This window comes from Sus scrofa, chromosome 17 (assembly GCF_000003025.6).
Source record: "Sus scrofa isolate TJ Tabasco breed Duroc chromosome 17, Sscrofa11.1, whole genome shotgun sequence".
NCBI lineage: Eukaryota > Metazoa > Chordata > Mammalia > Artiodactyla > Suidae > Sus > Sus scrofa.
The window spans coordinates 14,886,303-14,909,627 of NC_010459.5; the positions used below are offsets into that span (position 1 = coordinate 14,886,303).

The 23,325-nt window shown below is 48.4% G+C and overlaps 2 protein-coding genes across 2 annotated transcripts in view; one reads left to right on the forward strand and one right to left on the reverse strand.

Annotated features, from left to right (window-relative positions):
- The window catches only part of CRLS1 (cardiolipin synthase 1), a 32,118-nt gene extending 25,984 nt beyond the window's left edge, over window positions 1-6,134 (forward strand). Inside the window, 4 exon segments of the mRNA XM_003134243.6 lie at window positions 1,350-1,418; window positions 3,205-3,223; window positions 3,226-3,295; window positions 5,167-6,134. Coding sequence (XP_003134291.4) covers window positions 1,350-1,418; window positions 3,205-3,223; window positions 3,226-3,295; window positions 5,167-5,254 — 246 coding nt within the window. The 3' untranslated portion in view covers window positions 5,255-6,134.
- On the reverse strand, window positions 9,652-21,810 carry LRRN4 (leucine rich repeat neuronal 4). The gene is given in 7 exon segments (XM_003359892.3): window positions 9,652-10,214; window positions 10,217-10,571; window positions 10,574-10,826; window positions 12,954-13,091; window positions 19,597-19,801; window positions 20,989-21,583; window positions 21,703-21,810. Coding segments are annotated over 7 exon segments (2,217 nt in total).

Here is a 23,325-nt window from a genome sequence, read left to right on the forward strand (position 1 = left end):
AAGTAAACCAGTTGTGCATATACATACATTCATTCCCTTTGAGATTCATCTCCCTTTTAGGGTACCACAAAGCACCAAGCAGATTTCCCTGTGCTATTCACTGGGTCCCTGTTACCCATCCATTCCATATACTGGAGTATGTACACATAAGTCTGTGGGAATAATTTATAACATTTATTCAGTCTACTTACTGGAAATTTAAATAAAACTGTCATCTTGAATGGTAGTTGTCCAGTGAATATATATATGAGTAATTAATCTTGTCTTTGTTTAAGTCAAAATTGTTTTAGATGGTAGCCCATAAAACTCAGACTAGCTATCCTTGAACCTAACAGCAAACTCTTAGGAGTGTTTTATGTAACTAAGCACCCTTTCCTATCTAGTTTAGCTTCTGCTGTGGATTATCTAGAACTCGTTTTTATTTTTTATTTATTTTAATTTTTTTATTTTCTTGTCTTTTCTAGGGCTGACTCCTGCAGCATATGGAGGTTCCCAGGCTAGGGGTCTAATCAGAGGTACAGCTGCTGGCCTATACCACAGCTCACAGCAACGCCAGATCCTTAACCCACTGAACGAGGCCAGGGATCAAACCCTCGACCTCATGGTTCCCAGACAGATTCATTAACCCCTGAGCCACAACAGGAACTTCTCGTTTTTATTTTTTAATATATTCTTTGGGGGGGCTGCCCTTAGGCATACATATGGAGTTCCTGGGCCAGGACCAGATGCAAGCCACGATTGTGACGCTGGATCCTTTAACCCATTGTGCCAGGCTGGCATCAAACCTGGTGTTGCAGAGATGCCACTGATCCTGTTGCTCCACAGCGGGAACTCTAAAAAACTGGTTTTTAAAATCACAGTTTCATGAGCATGGAGTGGGTTGTTTGCATGTTTGTTCATTCTGCAGATATTTGAGCAGGTATGAATAGGATAATTTATAAGCACCTCATGAGCATAACAACCTCATCTTTTGGTTCCCAGCCCAGTGAAAATGGCAGCATTATTCATTTTGGTTTTTTTAGCCTATAAAGAGAATAGTGATAAGGGAGATTTGTTGAGCCTAAAATGTAGTCAAGCAGGCTTTATGATAACTAACTATTGTGTTACAATTTTATAGGAACTGAGAAATCTGTAAATTAAAAAATGTATTTGCAGTACTCTGTATGATTTATAAAGAATGTAGATATTACTCATTTAGTATAATAGAAGATGCAGTTAAAGGGTTTATCTAGCCTATAGCCAGGCATGTGGTATACATATACATTCAGTAACTGTTACATATAACAAAATGTATTTTAAACTTGAACAATAAATTGAATAAACTTTTATTTTTTTTTGTCCTCTGCCAGCGAACACTTTCTAAGTATTTCAATCCTTGCTATGCCACTGCTAGGTTAAAACCAACCTTCATCAGCAAGGTAAGAGACATGTAATGTCCTTTTAAATTATTTTTCCCTTGTGGGTTTTTATAATGAATCTAAACCTCAGTTTGGAACAGCAAAAATGACAAATTTTAATACATTGACTCTAGAGGATAGGAAGTGGGGTCATTAACCCAATTCTTTTGTCTTCCAGGCTGTCTGGATCTTTAGTATAAATGTTTTGCTTTGTGTTGGTGGTCTGAGAATTTAAGTTTCTGAGTGAGGTATTAGAGCCACCATTTATAGGGGAGGTGGAGAATGTGGAAATGTAATTGCATATTGATTGAGACACAAAGGGATTGTGAACATTCCTTTCTGGTTTCACTATTCACCCTGCCCTAGAGTGAAAACACCACATATATTAAGGTTCTTTTATTTTCAGGATTGATTGTTACATGGAAAGGGATAGAAAGTTTTATTCACAAATGAATAACTCCTACAGCTGTCCCTCTGTTTTCCTGTACCAGTCTTTGCACACAGAGAGGACACTATTGATGCCTCTCAAGGCTCATTTGTTTCACTAGTAGGCAAGTTTGCTTTCATAATTCTTTTTGCTCCATCCCTTGTGACAGAGGTGTTTGTTTTGTTTTGTTTTTAGGCTTTTTAGTACCATGCCTGTAGCATATGGAGGTTCCCAGGCTAGGGGTCTACTCGGAGCTACAGTTGCTGGCCTATACCACAGCCACAGCAACACCAGAGCCAAGCCTAGTCTGTGATCTATACCTTAGCTCACGGTGACACCGGATCCTTAACCCACTGAGCAAGGCCAGGGATTGAACCCACAACCTCATGGTTCCTACTTGGATTCGTTTCCACTGCGCCACGACTAGAACTCCGTGACAGAGGTTTAACAGGTTAGGGGTGCCGGTCATCTTTGGGACAGAGAGACGATTGCTCTTAAATCAGAAACTCCTTGAAGTGAATTTTTACCTACAGATGTGGGTTGGTTATTTACTTTGTTATTTACTTATTTGACTTATATTTGTATCAAGTACAGTAGTTGGAGTGTAGCGCTTTATAGGAAGTGGCATAACGAGGTGCCAGGGACAAATGTCTCATCTCCTTGGTCTTGCAAGAAGTTCTCCAGACAATTTTTATTACTTTTTTTTTTTTTTTTTTTGTCTTTTTAGGGCTGTTGCTGTAGCATATGGAGGTTCCCAGGCTAGGGGTCTAATCGGAGCTGTAGCTGCCGGCCTACATCACAGCTCACGGCAACGCCGGATCCTTAACCCAGGGATCGAACCTGCAACATCATGGTTCCTACTTGGATTCATTTCCGCTGCGCCACAACGGGAACTGCTATTACTTATTTTTTTTAGTGGGGTGGGATCCTTGTAATTTGGCTGCAAAATGGATGGTAGAGCATAGCTGCTTCTCTAGACATATCATCCACAGGTTCATATATTGCCTGCTTCCCCAGAATGCTTTCAGAGCATCTTCTTGGTTCTGTTTTCTTCCTTTTCTCTGCCATGCTGTCTTTTAGGGTAGGGAAACCTAATCATTTCCTCCAGAGAGCCTCTTTTATGGAGGTTAATGCATTTCCATTTTCTGACCTCAGAGTTTTGACAGGTAGGCAAGTGAAAGAAGCACTGGATGAAGTGCCAGGAAACCTGGGTTCTGGGAAGTTCCCCCTTTTGTGTGAATGCCAGCTTCTTTGGCAGGGATATTACATCAAGCATGCTGAGGGCCTGCTGTGTTACCCTGTGGTGGCTTCTGCCTCACTCTCATAACCTTGAAACAGGATCAGGTTGGCACTGTTCATTTATGATTTCCTTTTTTTTAGGTAAACACAGCAGTCCAGTTAATTTGGTGGCGGCTTCTTTGGCAGCTCCAGTTTTCAATTATGCTGACAGCATTTATCTTCAAATCCTGTGGTGAGCTTCACTTAGAATCACTCCCTGAGAATGTCAACAAAATGACTTATTGTGACAGTCCTAGAATTACTTTGTTCTTAGTCATGTTTATTAAACACTGGGTAAAGCTGTGAGCTATATTTTATGACTGATGCCATTTTTTAAAAGCTTACTATCAAGTATAAGATGTAGAACTTACAGGAGCTTTCTTACAAGTTAGAAGGGATGAGAGGTACTGATAATATGTTGGGGCTTCAGGGAAGGGAAGGATACTTCCAGGTAGGAAGAGGGAAACTTGGGGAGGAAGTGGCATTTGAGCCATGTGGTATTAGTGGAGAGAGCCTGAGGGGAGGGTGTTCTGGTGAAAGACAGACCCTGAATCTGATTCCTTACAAGTTAGACGTGTAGGAGTGTGCCTAGCCTAGTGAAGGGGCAGATGGGAGAGGAAGTTGGAGTTTTATTTTATTGAGGTTATGTATAGCCTTAAAAATATGTCAGATTCAATCTTTAGACCAGATGTGCCACACTGATAATTGAAGCACTGTATTTTACTATACTTTTAACCTGATAATTAAAATTTTGCTTGATACAGTCTGAGCCAGAAATGGTTAACTAAAGTCAGTTAAGCTAAAAAAAAAACTTTGAAGGAGTTCCCATCGTGGCTCAGTGGTTAATGAATCTGACTAGGAACCATGAGGTTGCGGGTTAGATCCCTGGCCTTGCTCAGTGGGTTAAGGATCCAGCATTGCTGTGAGCTGTGGTGTAGGTTGCAGATGCAGCTCGGATTCCGCATTGCTGTGGTTCTGGTGTAGGTCGGCGGCTACAGCTCTGATTCAACCCTTAGCCTGGGAATCTCCATGTGCCGCAGAAGCGGCCCAAGAAATAGCAAAAAGACAAAAAGACAAAAAAAAAAAAAAAAAAAATCTTTGAAAATGATATACATTCTAAACATTTTATTTTCTAAACTATAACTGCACATTCATTCTGATTCATCCTGTATCTTCTGATTATAGCCCAACACCTTTTTAGTGGGAATTTTTCTTTCTTGCAAAAAACTACATAATACAACCTCTCTGATTTTCATTTTCTGCTTCTTTTAAAGTGATATATATAAGAATGTACTTTTTTTTTGGTTTTGTTTTTTTTGTTTTTTTTTGTTTTTTTTTTTTTTTTGCTTTTTTAGGCCACACCAGAGGCAAATGGAGGTTCCCAGGCTAGGGGCCTCCGCCACAGCAACATCGGATCTCAGGCGCATCTGCAACCTATACCACAGCTCATGGCAATGCCGGATCCTTAACCCACTGAGGGAAGCCAGGGATCGAACCAGCAACCTCATGGTTCCTAGTCAGATTTGTTTCTGCTTTGCCACAACAGGAACTCCAAGAATGTAAGGCATTTATGAAGCAATCCAAATATAGAAACTGGATTTTTAACATTTTCTCCAGTATTTTAACAATTATATTGTCTGCTGACCTTGACAATATTTTTAGCGAGTTCCCGTTGTGGCTCAGCTGTAATGAACCAGACTAGTATCCACAAAGAAGCACGTTTGATCCCTGGCCCTGCTCAGTGGGTTATAAGGACCTGGCGTTGCCGTGAGCTGTGGTGTAGGTTGCAGGCGCAGCTTGGATCTAGTGTTGCTATGGCTGTGGCTGCAACTCCAATTTGACCCCTAGCCTGGGAACTTCCATACGCCACGGGTGTGCCCCTAAAAAGACAAAAAAAAAAAAAAAAAAAAAAAAAAAGGCAGTATATTTTGATTCTTATTTAAAAAAAAAAGAATTACACCAACACAGCCTTCTTTACTTTTAAGTAACTCTTTTAAATACATTCTTTATGATTCTTATTGTTACCATTTTTTAGACTTTAAACTTTCTTTCTTTCCATAAAAGGTGTTTTACAGCTTTCACCACAGCTGCATCAGCTTACAGTTATTATCATTATGGTCGGAAAACTGTTCAGGTGATAAAAGGCAGATGAAAGTCATCCATCATTCGCAAAGAAGCCATATACATCATCAGCTGCGGCAGGGCCAGTGAAAATCTAGAGAGTTCCCTTATTTTGGTGTTCAGCTTGAAAAAGGACTTGTCAGAACAAACCATGTCATCAAAATTTAATGTGCATTGAAAATAAGCTTGATCATGGGCATATGCAGAATTTCCAATGTATTTTTAAATACGAATAAAATTATAATTTAGAATTTTTTATCTTAGGTTTCTTGATTAATTTATAAGGCAGCAATTATTCCAATTGGTGTCATTTTTTAATACATTAAAAAAAGAAAAGCCTAGAGCATGGAAACTGAAGAGTTGCTACTTCTCTTTAATAGAATTTAGATCATTCACAAGGAATTACCTGGATTTAAATATACATCCAATACACTTGGCTACACAGTTTTATGTTGGATTTTTAGTTCTGTGTACACATTAACAGTACATGTGGTTAATATTTGAATGTTTAAGGTAATGACAATAAAAGCAGCTTTAGTTGTGGATGAAGTAAACTAAAGAGATTTAAAATGCAGTAAGTTTTGGAAATAATAAAATAGAAGGTGTTGAAGTTTATGTTCAGAAGTCTTCCAACCTCTCAGGTGCCTAATAGTTTATGCATCAGGAAAATAGTAGCAAAGTAGTTGGAAAATGAAAACATATCTGTTACCCATAAAAAAGGCAGTAAGTTACATCATGCCTTCCCACTGTATCTCTTAACGTAACGGTGTTTGTATGATATTGGAACCTGTACTCAAATGTTATGTAAATAATATGAAACTGTATATTTTTCAAAGGTTTGTTTTTTTTTAAAACTTTGAGGAATCTTTTGTTAAGATGTTAAAGGAATAAAAGAGCTTGAAAAAAGTGTACCTTCAGCTTGGTTTCTCTGTATGGCATCCTGTGTTCCTCTGCTGTTGCCTGAGTTTTCTGATTCTAAAGTCCATTGAGATATATCACTTGGCACTTGCAAGTGATAAAAATAATTGGTTTGTGGCGTTCCCGTTGTGGCTCAGTAGTTAACGAATCTAACTAGCATCCATGTGGAAACAGGTTCGATCCCTGTCCCCGCTCAGTAGGTTAAGGATCTGGCGTTGCCGTGAGCTGTGGTGTCGGTTACATACACAGCTTGGATCCCACGTTGCTGTGGCTCTGGCATAGCCTGGCGGCTACAGCTCTGATTCGACCCCTAGCCTGGGAACTTCCATATGCCGCCAGTGGGGCCCTAGAGGACAAAAAAAAAAAAAAAAAATTGGTTTGAGACCATCTGACTTAAAAGCCTTATTCTTGTTGCACTTGGCACGTGCAAGTGATATGTTTAGGAGATTTTGAGATGCAGGGAGAGGACGAGGAGGACAGTGGCTGGTGCTGGTTGCTCCCTGTTGGTTGAAGCTTAGTGCCACTCATTGTCCTGGGTTCTAACCCAAGTGTAATATGGAATCATACAGTGAGATTATCTAAATATAGCCTATTGAGCTGTGTCAAAATGGGAAGTTAGAAGCAAAATTCACATCTCTGAGTTGTGGCATCCTTGGGTCAGTGTGTCACTTGTTAGGTGTCCCCGTTGGTCCTGGCTTCCTTGTCCCCAGATAAGCTGCTGAGTCACCCTTGGCTTGGAAAATACTGAAGCCTGCAGCCAGGGACACTGCTGCAGAATCTGATGGAAGGTGGTGAGAGGGAAGAGAAGGGTGGCATGGGGCTGGCCATTCCCCCTTCTGGAACCTTCTGTAGCTTCCTCATAATAGCCTCAGAGGCAGTGAGGCTTGAGGTGGAAGTCCCCTTGCTGGACCACCCAAAAGGCACACTGAGCATGTCTGAGCACCAGCTAAGTATTAACATACAAAAATGATTCAGGAATTCCTGCTGTGGTGCAACCGGATTGCGGCGTCTTTGGAGCACTGGGACACTGGTTCCATCCCCATCCAGGCACAGTGGGTTAAGGATTCAGCGTTGCCACAGTTGCAGTTTAGGTCACAACTGGGATCTGACTCTTGGCCCGGGAACTTGGGCCAACCCTGGGATGGCCCAAAGAAAAAGAAAGAAAAAATAAATAAATAAAACCATGGATGGACCCTGAAGGCATTATACTAAGTGAAATAAGACAGAGTCTAATATGATCGCATAAGTGAAATCTAAAAAGAGTAGGTTGGTGGTTCCCAGGGGTGTGGTGGTGAATAAGTGAAGGTTGTCAAATGGTACAAACTTCCACTTAGAATAAGTTCTGGGGCTAAAGGGTCCCCAGGAGACAGCATGGTGACTGCAGTTTATATTTGAAAGTTGCGAAGAAAATAGGTCTTAAAATTCTCACTACATACACACACACACACACACACGGGTAATTATATGAGGTGACAGGTATGTTCACTGACCTTTCTGTAATTATTTCCCGATATACAGGAGTACCAAGTCATTGCATTGTACATCTTAAACAATTGTATAAGTCAGTTATATCTCGTGAGGCTGCAGAAAAGATAAGGAGGAAGGAGGAAGGGGACACAGAATGCCCCAGGGCAATGAAGCACTGATGAGTGATGCACCTGCAAGTCCAAAACCTCAAGGACTGCTGGCATCCGCAGACTCTAGAAGAGGGCATGAAACAATTCTCCCTCAGTCTCCAGAAGGCACCAACCCTGCTGATACCTTCTTGATTGTGGATTTCTGGCCTGAACTGTAAGAGAGTAAACTTGTTTTAAACCATCTAGTTTGTGGTAATCTGCTACGGTGGCCACAGGAAACTTACATAAATGCTAATGTAGGAAATTAAAATCTAGAAATATGACCCCCATTTTAATAAAATCACCCCGCCCCTCCAAGTTTGTATAGAAGTGAAAAAGTGTAGTGAGACATAGCTCGCAGTGAGATTCAAATCATACAAAAAAAAAAAAAAAAAGGTTTGTGCAATCAGCAGAGAAATTCTTTGGCCTCTGGCTAGAGCCTTGTGGTTTTCATTTTGCTCTCTTAAAAAAAAAAAAAAAAAGTCCCAAAAGTGAGATTATTTGTGCTTCCTTCAAAAAGGAATTCACATTGGCGTTCCCATCGTGGCTCAGTGGAAACGAATCTGACTAGTATCCATGAGGATGCAGGTTCGATCCATCGCCTTGCCTAGTGGGTTAAGGATCCCGCATTGCTGTGAGCTGTGGTGTAGGTCTCAGACTCGGCTTGGATCTGGCGTTGCTGTAGCATAGGCCATGGGCTACAGCTCCCTCTCCACCCCTAGTCTGGGAACTTCCATATGTCCTGGGTGTGGCCCTAAAAAAAAAAAAAAAGAGTTCACAGTTCCTTGTCTCACCTAGTCTTATGTGAAATGCAGCAAACCGACTTTGAAAAGACAGCCTTTTCTGTGTTTCACAGACGTTCCAGGAAGCCAGCAAAGCCCGAATCACATTTGAGGCCACACCCAGAACTGCAACTTATGAACCTGGAAGGCCTCAGGACTCAAGAAACAGAACCGGGGAGTTCCTGTCGTGGCAAGTGGTTAATGAATCCGACTAGGAACCATGAGGTTGTGGGTTCCATCCCCGGCCTTGCTCAGTGGGGTAAGAATCCAGCGTTGCCGTAGCTGTGGTGTAGGTTACAGACGCGGCTCGGATCCCGCGTTGCTGTAGCTGTGGCTAGGCCGGCCGCTACAGCTTTGATTAGACCCCTAGCCTGGGAACCTCCATATGCCGCAGGAGCGGCCCTAGAAAAAGGCAAAAAAAAAAAAAAAAAAAAAAAGAAACATAACCGATAGTTCTTCCACACCCCCAGTTCTCAGGTTAAGAATTCACTAGGACCAGGGGGAAGGGGGCCGCAGTTCGTTAGTGGTGCAGCGGGTTAAGGATCCAACTTCGCCATAGCTGTGGCGCGGTTTCAAGCCCTGGTCTGGGTACTTCGAAGTGCACCAAGGCAAAAAAAAAAAAAAAAAAAAAAAAAAAAAAAAAAATCCACGGGGCGGCGCTAGTGGTGTCATTTCTTGAAATAACAGGATCCTTAGCCAGAGCTTGACCATAGGGGAAATCTCCCTGAAATGACTTGAGAAGGTCGCTTCCAATATAACAAAAGGTGCCAGTTTGCGCCGTTTTCTCTCTTCCTACTTCCACACACAATTCTATTCTACTGGATGCTGAGGGGCACTGTCTGGGGGAAAACAAAACAAACAAACAAACAAAACAATAAAACCACACAGAGCGATGCCCTGTGGCATGAACAATCGCATTTCTGGGAACAGAGTAGCAGCAGAAGGCAAGACAGGGGCTCCTGGGGCTGAGAAACGGCGCGGCGAGAGCCACCTGTGCCTGAGGCGTGCTCCCTCTCGCCAGGAGGGAGCGACGCTCTGGGCCGAGGGATCCCTGAACCTGGACCCCTGCATCCTTCTCTCCGCGCGCAGGTGGCAGGGCCAGTGCTCGGTGCTCAGCCCTCGCGCGCCCGCGGGGCCGGGGAGGAGGGCGAGGGCGCGGCGGCCAAGGCGGGGTTGCGGAAGGCCAGCAGCTGCGCGTGGCGGCGCGGCACGCGTGGGGGCCGAGCCCGGCAGCAGAGGCCTGCGGCGAGCAGCCTGGTGCTGAAGGCTGTGCATGCCCCACGCCGGCTCAGGCCCGCGCCGTTGGCTGCCAGGACGCACACGCGGTAGGCGGTGGCCGGCGACAGCCCGTGCAGGACGTGCTGGCGCGCCGTGGCGCAGACGTCCCTCACCACCGACTGGTTCCCCGGCCGGCCCTCGGGCGAGGAGCGGATCTGATAGGCGCGCACCACCGAATTGGGAGCGCACCAGCGCACAAGCACCGACGTGTCGGTGGTCTCGGCCACTGCCCGCAGCTTCGGGGGCTCGGGGAGGGTGTCTTCCCCGCTGAGGCCGGGACACCGGCACCGCCAGCGCCGCTGCAGTTCTGCGCACGGCTTTTGGAGGTGCAGGCAGGGGTGGGAAGGGCAAAGTACACCTCGGCCCGGCGCCCCCACCTCCTCTTGCTCACCTTCTCCTCGCTGGAGTGGTCTAGCAGTAGGACTGGAAGTCTGCCCTCGGAAGGACGCGGGCGGGGACCCCGCGGGGTGGCCCGTGTTCCCCGGGCGGGCTGGGGCGTGCTCACTGGGTTCTGGGAGGCAGGGCAGAGACCAGGGAGTTCGCTGGCCCATGGGGTGGAGGCAGCTGAGATCTTAGGCTCCAGGCCGAGCCGGGTAGCATGTTGTCGGTGCTTGGTCTCTGTCTCGGTGTTCCCCGTGCTCGCAGCCCTGGGGGAGTCGCTAGAGTTGCTGGAACCTACTGGAGAGAGGGCAGTGGAGGGGATGGCCCGGTCCTGGGCATGGCTATGCTGCCCCGTAGCTGGTGTGTCGGAGAGTCCACGAGGAGGGAGGGAACCTTGGTGACACTCTGTCCACCTCCCGCAGGTTGAGGAGAAGGTGATGTGCTCCGCAGGCTGGAGGGACCCTGTGTGGATGGTGCGTGGATGGAGTAGACCGAGGAGCGTGGGTTGGAATCAAGGAGAGAGGTGTGTTGGTCCGAATGGCACACACTTGGCAGCTGGGAGAGCAAAAGAGGGACTGAGAATGTGCCACTGGATCCTGCAGCTGGTATGCACATGGTGTCTGCTGTCCTGGGGGTGGGGGTGACCAATTAGAAGGTGTTTGGCATTAGGCATCCCTCTCCCAAGTCTGGTGACATATCTGCCCAGTACCATATGGTACACACTCAACGCATCACATCACTGACCTTCAGGGCAGCCTGTGAAGGAGGCTCCCCTCACCACTCCCATTGGGCAGAGAAGGAAATGGGAACTCAGAAAGAGTAACTCATTGCCCAAGACAGCTTGGCTAGGATGTTCCTGCTGTGGCTCAGCGGTAACGAGTCTGAGGCCAACTATTATCCATGAGAGTGTGGGTTCAATCCCTGGCCTAGATCAGTAGGTTAAGGATCCAGCATTGCCCATGAACTGTGGTGTAGGTCACAGACGTGGCTCGGATCCTGCCTTGCTGTGGCTGTGGCATAGGCCAGCAGCTGTAGCTCTGATTCAACTCCTAGCCTGGGAACTTCCATATGCCACAGGTGCAGTGCTAAAAAGACAGGGAAAAAAAAAAAAAAAAGAGTTTGGCTAGCAAATGCAGAGGGTGAGCACCGTGAGGGGCACTCCAGATGCTCTCAATATCTGTCCTTTGTCTATCTGGCAGTGAGTACTAGCAACAATACTCATACTAGCTAGCATTTTTTGAGTGCTTGCCATGTGCTTAGGACTATTGTTAACACTTTACTGTATAAAGTAGTCGATTCTGCACTACCTCATGAGGTAGGCACTATTAGCCCCATTTTACAAATGAGGAGGCAGAGGCCTAGAGAACTTAAATAATAGCCAAAATCAACAGTAGTAAGTGGTGTGAAGTGCCTGCACTCTCAACCTCTTCATTAACACCAGAGTGAGGAAGGAGTTGCCACTGTGGTGCAACGGGATCTGTAGCGTCTTGGGAACATTGGGATGCAGGTTTGATCCCTCGCTTGGCACAGTGGGCTAAGGATCCACCATTGCCGCAGTGTGGTGTAGGTTATAACTGTGGCTGGGCTGAGGAACTCCATATGCCCCGGAGTGGGAAGGAAGGAAGGGAAAGGGAGGGAGAGAGGAAGGAGGGAAAAAAGGAAGAAGGAAGGAAAGAAAGAAGAAAGAGGGAGAGAGAGAAAGAAAGAGAAAAAAGGATGGAGGAAGGAAGGAGGGAAGAAAGAAGGAAAGGAAGGAAAAAAGGAAGGAAGGAAGGAAGCCAGAGTGAGACCCTTCACTACAAAGGACCTGGATGATTGGCTTGTCTTTGGAGGCAGCCTGAAGGGGTGAGGGGCAGACTGAGCCCTGCTTGATATCCCAGCTTGGGGGGAGGTGAGAAAAGTATCCTGCAGGATAGGGCTTTCCAAGTGAGCTGCAAGGAGGACAGATTAGCTGCTGGAGCTGGTTTGAGGGTTCTCAAGACCAGCAGTGTCCCCAGCCCCTATCCTCTCCAGGTGGCTGGCCTGGGCATGGCTCTCCACTGTCGAACAACTCTTCCAGCCAGCAGCCAGTGGGACGTCTCAGTAGGAATTCTTTTTCTCTTGCTCCAGGAGAGTTCTGTAGGCCTACTGGCCTTGGATTAAACAACCCAGGAGGCCAGGCTCCGTTTGGGGAACTCAGAGGGGCCCTGATGGTTAAGAGCACATTTTCGGAGGAAGATAGATCCTGCCTCCTCCACCCAGCGGCTTCATGAATCTAAGCAAGTACCTCTCCTCTTTGGGCCCCAATCGCTCATCTGTAAAATGGAGCAAGGATAACACCTCTTTAGTAGAAACAAGCTAGCTGTTTACTTGGCCCATTTTCTTTTCCTTGCGGGCACAGAGCTAGACTACATTTCCCAGACTCCCTTTGCAGCAGGCGTGGCCTGCTACTTGATATTTGGCCAATGGGATGTGAGCAAAAGTGATGAGCACCACCTCCTGGCCCAGCCTATTTAAATCTCCTCAGTCAGCTCCTCCGCCCTCTCTGCTCCTCTCGCTGGCTCACTGGTTGGCTGGCTGGCCGGGAGGGAGACAGAGCCTTGGACTCCTGGGTCTCATCTCTGAGGGTGACTACATGGAGGACGGCGATCCCACTCAACACTATCACCCTGCCCTGCCTTGATTACAGGAGCAAGAAATGAGCTGTAAGAATTTCAGCTCCGGGGGCGGGGGGGCTAACCCTCACCCTCAGTCATTTGCTTTCTAAACGTGTTACTTCCTTAGGACAGTCCTCTTTGCATCCATGAAGAGCCAGGACAACTCGCAGCTGCAAGTGAGGGGGTTGCCAAAGAGGTTGATGAACAGGACGTGGGAGGAATGCAGGTTCCAAGGAGGGAAGGAACTCAAGTTGCAGCTGAAAGACACAACAATCAGTTAAGTCAGGATTTTACAATCTGGTCAAAACAACACCTAGAGATTAATGGAGGTGTCATGGGAAAACCATCCTGTTAGGGGCTAGGTGATATCTCTTTGAACAAACTCTAAATGACTTTGGGTTTTTATTTTTGTTTTCAGCTACAGAGATACCAACTGCAGAGATTCAATATCACCCCTCCTAACACACGGGGACCATCTTCCCTGCTGGTTGTATCAAAAAGAGTCTGTGAAGATGAAGATGTTTATAAATGTAAACCTCTACACAAAAGTAAGATATCATTTTTGCAGACAAGCCACAACAAATGGCAGAAATTCTCAACTAATGAGAACACTCTTGTGTGTACTATTGCAGTTGGACTGCAGCTGACGGCACACAACACCAGTCCTTTGGAAGATGCCTCACTGAAGGGTATCAGTTAGCTCTTGCTAACTTAGTTTAAAATAATAAATAATAAATATTCATTCTTTTCATGATTCTGTGGGTTGACTCAGTGGTCCTTATGAGCTCAGCTGGGCCTGGAGGATCTAGGATGGCCTCAGGTGTATGGCGCCTCAACTGGGTTTGCTGGGGCCTCTCTCCATGTGTTTCTTATCAGCCAGGAGGCTAGCCCAGGCTTGAGAACATGGTGGTGGAGGGTGCCCACCAGCAAGAGGGCAAGCCCCAGCTTGCTCAAGTGCTGTTAAGTCTCTGCTTACATCACATTTGCTAATGTCCCTCTGGCCTAAACAAGTCACATGGTCACCCCTAGCTTCAAGGGGTAAAGAAGAGACTCTACTTCTTTTTTTTTTTTTTTTTTTTTTTTTTTTTTGTTGTTGTTGTTGTTGTTATTGTTGCTATTTCTTGGCGCTCCCGCGGCATATGGAGGTTCCAGGCTAGGGGTCGAATCGGAGCTGTAGCCACCGCCTACGCCAGAGCCACAGCAACGCTGGATCCGAGCCGCGTCTGCAACCTACACCACAGCTCACGCAACGCCGGATCGTTAACCCACTGAGCAAGGCAGGGATCGAACCCACAACCTCATGGTTCCTAGTCGGATTCGTTAACCACTGCGCCACGACGGAACTCCGAGACTCTACTTCTTGATGGGAGGAGCCGCAAATTCACCTTGTAAAGGGGTGTGTCTACAGGGATGGGAGGAATTACTGGGGCCATCTTGCAAACAGTCTACCACACCTAGCCATGGCAGGCCCTCTTCTGAGTCTCTGCTCTTACTGCTCAGAAATTTACAGAGCATTTGGCCTCAACTTTCTAAATGCTGGAGTCTTCTGGCTTCTTGTCCACATTCTTGGTTATAATCTGAACATCATGAGCAATAGGAGCTACACTTTATCTCATGCCTCTTCCAACCAAAGGTTGGTTTTTCTTCATCTCCACCCACTTCTTGCTGGTCTGGAGGAGATGCAGATGCAAAGAAGGACCCACCACCTACATCTGCTCTAATACTCCTGGCTGGTGGGTGTCTGCCGGGTGTTCCTTGTGGAGCACTGAATATATGTGTGTGCCATTTATATTAACACTTAAGCCATACCCATGCATATGTGTGTATATACATGAATATATGTGAATGCTTATATATATGTGAATGCTTACTTTTAGCAGGTTTCACACAGAGCTAGAGTTGAAATCTTAGAATGGGAGTTTTCTTAGCACTTCATCTTGCAAAAGAAGTATTTTTCTCTTTGCCTGAAGAGGGAGGAAAAGGATTATCATATTTGGGGGACAGTAACATTACTTAGAGCTTCGGATACATTATCTCATTGATATCCTTATGTCAGATCAGAAGTTCCTGTGTGGTGCAGCAGGTTAAAGATCCACCATTGCTGCAGCTGTGGCATAGGTTGCACCTGCAGCTCAGATTTGATCTCCGGCTCAGGAACTTCTACATGTCTCGGGCATGGCCGATAAGTAGATAAATAAATAAATAAAATCATTTATGTCGGATCATGTGGTAGATTATATTTCACTATTTATTTATTTGTTTGTTTTTTAGGGCCCCACCCACGGCATACGGAGGTTCCCAGGCTAGGGATCGAATTGGAACTGTAGCCACTGGCCTACGCCACAGCCACAGCAACTCAGGATACGAGCCACATCTGTGACCTATGCCACAGCTCACAGCAATGCCAGATCCTTAATCCACTGAGCAAGGCCAGGGATCAAACTGGTTTCCTCATGGATGCTAGTCAGATTCATTTCCGTTGAGCCACGACAGGAACTCCATTTCTCTCATTTTAGAAATAAGGAAAAGGAGCCCTTTCCTTGTCTGGTGGCCCTTTCTGCCACCCAATGTAACCTGCATGTGACACAGGCAAGCTGCATTACCACCCCCATGTGGAGGAACGGGAGAGTCTGCAGCGCTCCTGACTTGTGTCTGCACCTGGGTGTTCTCTGCATCTGAGCAGACAGATCCCTGGTGTGGAAGAAGTTTCCACTTGTCTCTTCAACAATCCTTTTTCTCTTGTTTGGCTGAACTATTGCTAAAGGCCTCATCTTTCTGCAGGTAGTATTGCCAGAGAGGAGAGTGTTGGGCATGCTGGGTTGGCAGAGCAACCAGGAGGGTGCCCACTCCCTCTCCAGTGGGTGCTGGCTGTGCCAGGGTGCCCACACGTCCCCCAGCATGTGTCACAGATAACCTTCCACAGAAGGCTGTGGGTGAGCTAAGCAGAGCCAGGAGCAAGGTGGGCAGGGAAGAGGGAAAGCGGGTCCAGCAGGGGAGATGGCATTTAATGAGCTTCAGAGGCTTGAGAGCTCCCGGAAAGAAAGTGGATGCTGCCCCAGCTGGAGCATGGGATGGGGTGGGGTGGGGAGGTGGAGGGAGAGGGGTTGAATTGGGTTAGGGGTGTGCAGTGGGGGCCTGGGATGAGCTAGCCAAAGAGTTAAACCATCTCCTCCCGCCATGGAGAGGTTCTCATTTGGCTGGAGATGCAATCAGATGATAATGCAGACAGATCCCTGGGCTGAATATGATGACTGGATTGCGAGGATCCTTAAGCTGGGATCCTCAGAGACGGGGCCTGTGAACTTGGATGGAGAATATTATCTTTACTTTCACAAACCTCTAACAGAAACTTGCCATCTGCTTTGGTGGTGAATGAAGCAAAAAACCACAGGTGAATCACCAACAAATAACACATATACGATATTACTCTTCAGTAGTTTTCCATCATTTACAATCATCAAAATTATGGAAGTTATTGAACCTGTTGCTGAATTTTGTTATTTAAGGTGTTAAATAAAGAAGCACATGACATACACATATGTTCCTAAAACATGTTTAAAAAACTATATATATATATATTTGTCTTTTGCCCTCTTTTCAGGGCTGTACCTGCGGCATATGGAGGTTCCCAGGCTAGGGGTCTAATCAGAGCTGTAGCCGCCGGCCTACACCACAGCCACAGCAACACCAGATCCTTAACCCACTGAGCGAGGCCAGGGATCAAACCCGCAAACTTGTGGTTCCTAGTCGGATTCGTTTCTGCTGAGCCATGCTGGGAATTCCCTAAAAATATTTTGATGACAATAATTGGCTTCTTTGGAATCCTGTGTACGTAACTTATGTATATAAGAACATTCTTTGTGGAGTTCCCATTGTGGCTCAGTGAAAAAGAACCCAACTAGTACCCATGAGGATGGGGGTTTGATCCCTGGCCTCACTCAGTGGGTTAAGGATTCAGCATTGCCATGAGCTGTGGTGTAGGTCACAGACACCGCTCGGATCCCGCATTGCTTTGGCTGTGGCATAGGCCAGCAGCTACAGCTCCGATTCAACCCCTAGCCTGAGAACTTCCATATGCCTCAGATGCAGCCCTAAAAAGAAGAAAAAAAAAAAAAAAAAAAGAAAGAAAAAAAAAGAACATTCTTCTGAGAAAAGCCCATAGGTTTCACAGACTGCTACAAAAGTCCACAGCACAAAAGTGCACTGACTCTTTAGTCCGCTTGCCTCTGGCTCCCTTGAGAATGAATGCCACCAACACCCCACATTTTGCCAGATCCTATGGCATCAGACAAAGGGGTGGGGACAGGGCTAGCAGGCGCAAGTAGGGTGGGAAATGACATACAAAAATAAGTTATAAGAAGTGGAAATAGCCAAGGACCTTAAGAAGGCGTATCAGGAAGCTTGGAGAAATACCGAGGCAGCATTCTGATCACACGGAGAGTTTCAATAGGGAGGAAAGACTCAACAAGAGGCTCGATGGACAGAGAGGTGTCTACTGGACAGAGCAGCTGAAGTGCCACTGGTTCCATTCCATCACGAAGCTGAAGTGGGTGGTCAGATGGTAGTGAATTGAGAAGTGTAGGGATAAGAGGAAGCAACCACCACTTCTGAACAACAGGCCTGCTTTTCTTGGGGTTTGGGCTGCCTTTCTCCACCTGGTGAGTTTGAACTCACCTTTGAAGACATGGATCGCTTTTGTTGGTCCATTCTGTTGGAACTGCTCACTAACCGCACTTGCCTTATAACACTGTAACCTGGTGTGTGCCTGTTACTGATCCCCATGCATCATGACAATTGGCAGATGTTTGCTGCCAGCACTGAACTGTGCACCCCCTAAGGGTAGGGTCCTTGCTGTCATTACCGCCACCACCACAATCATCGCCATCAACACCATCAATGTCACTGGTGTCTTCACCACTATTTCCATCAGCATCATCGCCATTATCACCTGATGCCTCCTCTGCCATCTCTGTGCTGAGGATGCTCCGTTAGGTACCTCCAGCCCAGGCCTTCCATGAACTCCAGGCCCCTGTATCTAGCTGACTGCTAGATGCTGAAGGACCTATGAGACATACGAGATGCCCAGTAGTCATAACACCAACCTCTCGTTCTGTGCCAGGCACTGTTCTAGGCATGTATCAAAGCATTTCCTCTCACAACAATCCAGTAGGGGAGAATTGGAGGATTATTCCCATTTCACAGAGGGGGAAACTGAGCCACAGAGGCATTAAGCAACTTGCTCCATGTCACTCAGCTAGTAAGTGGTACAGACAGGATTGAGCACAGGCAGTTCGGTTCCATATCTGATAACCTTAAACAATGCTGCATCAGCCTGAAACTCAAAGGAGGAGCCCGAGCCAGAGGTGCTGTCTTTTTCACCCGCATCATCTCCAGTTCACCATCGTTACCTCCATCATCACAGTCACCGTTACCACCATCACCGTCATATCCTGTCCCCTCCATCGCAGCCACTGTCATCTTCACTTATGTTATAGAGGGCATACAATGTGCCAGGCATTGAGCTAAAGGCTTTGCGCATTCTATCTCCTTTCCCCTCATGAGAAGCCCCAGAGTGAAGAAAACTGGAGCTAGCAGATACAAAAGTAGAAGTGGCTACAAAGAGAGTGATGGTGAGGCCTCAGAGCTTGCTTCCCCAGGCCCAGCTGGGGGCTGCTAGGAAATGAGGTCGCCTGAAATCATCTTCAAAGGGACACTGCTCTTCCTGCTGGAAGCCAGGACAGTAGTTGCTCTTGAGAAGGAGGGTGGATGGAGTTTCCATTGTGGCCCAGCGGAAACGAATCCGACCAGTGTCCACGAGGATGCGGGTTTGCTCCCTGGCCTTGCTCAGCGGGTCGGGGATCCGGTGTGGCCCTGAGCTGTGGTGTAGATCGCAGATGTGGCTCAGATCCTGCACTGCTGTGGCTGTGGTGCAAGCAGGATCTGCTCAAGGCCTGGAAGGGGTGGCTTTCATAAACACATGGGGAAGCAGGTGGATGGAGTAATAGAGACCATCCTGATGCCCTTATCCCCTCTTCCCACTGCGAGCTTTTCATCCTGGGCTTAAAGGAAAATTTGTCTGCATGAGAGTTTTGAGTTTCGCTTCTGTTTTTTAGGGCTGCACCTGCAGCATAGAGACATTCCCAGGCTATAGATCTACCTGGAGCTGCAGCTGCCAGGCTAGACCACAGCCACAGCCACACCAGATCCATTGCCACATCTGTGACTTGCAGCAATGCTGGATCTTTAACTCACTGAGCGAGGCCAGGGATTGAACCCAAATCTTCACGAACACTATGAGGCAGGTTCTTAACCTTCTGAGCCACAATGAGAACTCCTGGAATTTTTCTTTTTCTTTTTTGGCTGCACCAACAGCATATGGAAGTTCCTGGGCCAGGGATTGAATCCAAGTCACAACTGTGGCAACGCCAGACCCTCAAGCCACTTCAACAGGCTGGGGATCCAAATGGCATCACAACAGAGACAAGCCATATCCTTAAGCCACTGTGCCACAGTGGGAACTCGGAGAGTCTGGAGTTCTAATGTGGCTCTGGGCAGGACTGAGTTGCCTGGTTTTTATGCTGGATGGACTCTCTGGGACATGCCCATATTACCACCAAAAGGATGAGGAAGAACAAGACCCTGGCGAGGACTCAAAGGAGCAGAGGGAGGACAAGTAAGGTCTAGTCTGCTCTATTAAATAGTTACACCTCTTTAACTCATTACAATGGGCAAAAGTCAGTCATCTGATTCAGGAAAACTTACTTTTGGAATAGAAGGACCTGTAGGTGAGGCGTGTCTTGAAAGATGTGTGTATGGACAGAGGTAAGTGCTGGTGAATCTTGACCGTCCAGCTCCTGCAGCTCAGGGGTCATCTTGAAAATATCCCCCTCCAAGTTCCTCAGCCTGGACATCTTCCTCAGGTAGAGGGACCTGAGCCTGGGCAGGTCTCTGATCCATCCTGCCTGAACTGAAACACAGAGGAGAAGCTGTCCACTACCCAGAAGGAGGCTGGCTTGGCATTAAGGAAAAGAGGAGAGTAACAAGGTGACTGGTGAAGGTCACTGAGGAGCATGGGCAGAGTGGGCAGCTTTGGGAATCTCTGATGTGTGGGCCATGTCACCTGGAAGGGTCCTCAGAAACAACCGGTCCTTCCTTTTCCAGCCCCAGGTGGCTGAGGCTCCAGAAGAGAAAGACTGGCTAAAGGCCACACAGTGGTCAGGGTCAGGGCCAGCACTTGGCCCCAGGACACTCTCCAAGTCCGCTGTTGCTCCATCCTCTTGATAAACCCCACACGGAAGCACCCCAGCCTTCACTCTGCTGTCTCCCTGGAGTGGATAAATCTTGAGGGAATGCAAGGGAGAACGAGAAAAGGAGCGAGGCTAGAGGCAGCCCAGAAACCCAATTTCGTGCCTCTCCTAATAAATAGAGAACCTGAGGCTTCCCCTCTGTTTCCTGCTCTTGTTCTTTGTTCTCCTGTTGATGATGGAACAGGTGATACGGTGTGTTTTAAAAATAAAACCAACCCTGTGAATCAGAGTCAGAATATGTTAAGTACAGGAGAAGAGGCACTCTTTCCTCCCTCCTTTATCTTGTTTGAAGGATGCAACATTCACAGAAATAATTTTGGCCAACCGAGTAGAAATCAATGACTGCATCCTCAGAGCATCGAGTGCTTCACGTTAACTAAATGTTTGGTACCAAATTCATCTATCGGCCTCCGAAGTGTTGCATCCACCCCCGCCCCCACCTCCCCATTCTACAAGCATTGACCAACTCTGCTGGGGAGCAGAACAAAGCAGCTAAAAGTGTGGGCTCTGGACCCAGAACGCCAGACTTCTGATGTGGAGGCATCGCTGACGACCTGTGAGGCCGCACGCCAGCCACTCCTCTTTCTGTCCACCGGTTCCCTCCCATGCAGAACGGAGATAGTCCCCACCTCTTGGGACTCGAGGAGTGAAGCTTCCTGGGACTCAGGGAGTGAAGCTTCTTGGGACTCAGGGCCTGTAGGTGGGGAGCTTCAAACAGGGTGGTCTGGGCTTGGGGAACCTCGGAGCAGGGTGTCTTTGAGCGGTCCTGCCAGCAGGTGCCTGGGGCAGCGCCCCTGGAGAAAGTTCACGGCCCTCCCTCCCCAGGTTTCCGGGCGCCCACACTCACCGCGCGGGAGGAACGTGCCACTGAGGACCAGGACCTCGAGCGCGGCCAGGGGCGCGCCGCCTGCCCGGGTGAAGGTGGCGTCGGCGATGCCCTCTTGGTCGTCGCGGCCCAGCGCGGGGCAGGACAGGTTGAGCAGGCGCAGCTCGGGGAAGCAGGTAGAGGCCCCGGGCTGCAGCGCCCGCTGCGGGTTTCCGGCCAGCGCCAGCACGCGGAGGCTGGGCAGCTCCGGCCCGGCGCACGGCGGCAGGGCCGCCAGCAGATTGTAGCTGAGGTCGAGCGTGCGCAGGCCCGCGGGAGCGCCGGGGCCCCAGCGCGGCGCGGCGATGCGGTTGTGGAGCAGATTCAGCACCCGCAGCCGCGGCAGGTGGCCGAGCTCGGGCGCTCTCAGGGAACGCAGCAGGTTCTGGCTGCCGTCGAGGTCGCGCAGCGTGCTCGGTAGGCGGCCGGGCAGGCGCTCCAGGCTGCGGTTCGCCAGGGTCAGGGTCGTGACCCCCGCGGCGGCCGGCCCCTCGCAGTGCAAGACGGTGGCGTTGCCGGCCCCGCTCACCCAGGGGCCTTGCTCAGTGAGCTGGAAAACGACGGACTTCTGGAGAGGCTAGCAGCAGCACCACCACCACCAGAGCCCAGCACCACATGGCTAGGGAGAGAAGAGCAAGTGGGCAGCCCTCTAAATGCATCGGAAGCCCCATACGAAGGGGCAGATGTGCCCCCTACCCTCAGCTCCCAGGAGCCCAGCCCTGGATGTACCCTGAAAGGCAGGGTACGTTCCTCTGCATCACTGGATGTGCAGTGACTTGGCCCCTGCCTGCTTTCCCCCGTCATCTCTGGCACCTTCTGCCCTTCCTTCCCCAGCTTTTCCTTTCCCCGTAATTCACTCCAGGGTTACCATCCACAGGTGACCTCCTGCAGAAGGTCTCACCCTGAACCTCACAGTCACCTTCTCCCTTTGCGTGTTCCCATCCCATGAGCTTCTGAAGGGAAAGGAACAGTGGCCTTTATCTCTGAAGACGCTCCCCCAACCCCCAGGGGTGCAGATGCTGCTACATAAATGTATATTAATAACGTGCCCGAGGATGGCCTCAGTCTGGAAGAAGCTCAGCCAACATATGAACATGGGATTTGAGGAAGATTTTATTGGTTCCAGCGACACTTGGTTGCCCAATTTTTCAGCTTGGAACTGCCCAACCACAGGTGAGTCCAGCTGGCCTGTGACTCAGTTGCAGGTCATATTTTAAATTAAGTTCTGGGGAGTTTTCACTGTGGGTCAGCAGTAGTGAATTGGACTAGTATCTATGAGGACACAGGTTCAAACCTGTGGGTTAAGAATCTGCTGTGGCTGTGGCAGAGGCTGGTAGCTGCAGCAGCTGCAGCTCTAATTCGACTCCTCACTTGGGAACTTCCATATGCCTCGGGTGTGGTTCTAAAAAGATACATACATACGTTCTGAGGTCCCTTTCTTGGGAGGGCACTCAGGGTTGCCTTCAAGGAAGAAAGGAGCCCCAGGATGCTTGGGGACCTGGAGCCAAGCATGTCTTGGTTCCCATTTGATCCTGAAGTCAGCCCTGCCCAGAAGGGAGGGCTGAGGGCTGCTAGGTATGGGGGTTTTGGAGTACCCAGGATTTCACAGGGCAGCTGGAAGATCAGGTTGGGGTAGATCAGGCAGCCATGGGCTGATGTGGGAGCAGCCAAGCTACTTCCAACCAGGTTCTGGCCTTGAGGTCACTACTTGACATCCCCTTCTTTCTGCAGGTGTGTATTCCGGCTCCAGCTGTCTCTGAGGACCACTAGGTCCCTGGCTTCAGGGAAAGGGCCACCCTCTTGCTAGCTGGAAGTTAAGGCAGTGAGAAAGATCCTGGAAACTGAGGCTAGGAGTCCATGTGTTCAGCAGTATGTCACACTCACCTGAAAATGATCCTTTTGGAGGGTGGCAGCCCCAGAGGCCTGTCTGCAGTCTTCGATCTGGCCTTATAGAGTCCAGGAGCCATGGCTTAGCAGCTCAACTTTGAATTTCCGAAGGAGGCCTGTTCCTCAGATACCCCTGGCCCCAGCCACTCAGGGATCCTGAGACACCCCAGCCCCTGCAGCCCCTCCTTCCCTGCAGAGACACTGTGGTCTTCAGCCAACATCCTCACTGCTGCCTCCTCCTTCTCCTGGGCCTGAGCTGCCCCTTTCCAGGCTTGGCACCTCCCCCATCTTCACCTGGCCTTATGCCAGCCACCCTTCCGGGGCCTGAGAAATGGAAGGAGTCAGCTCTTTGGGCTGAGGTGAGTGCGAGGGCTGATGGGTGCAGTGACACAGAGGCAGCCCCATCATGTCCAGGAATCTAGTCCTGCTGCC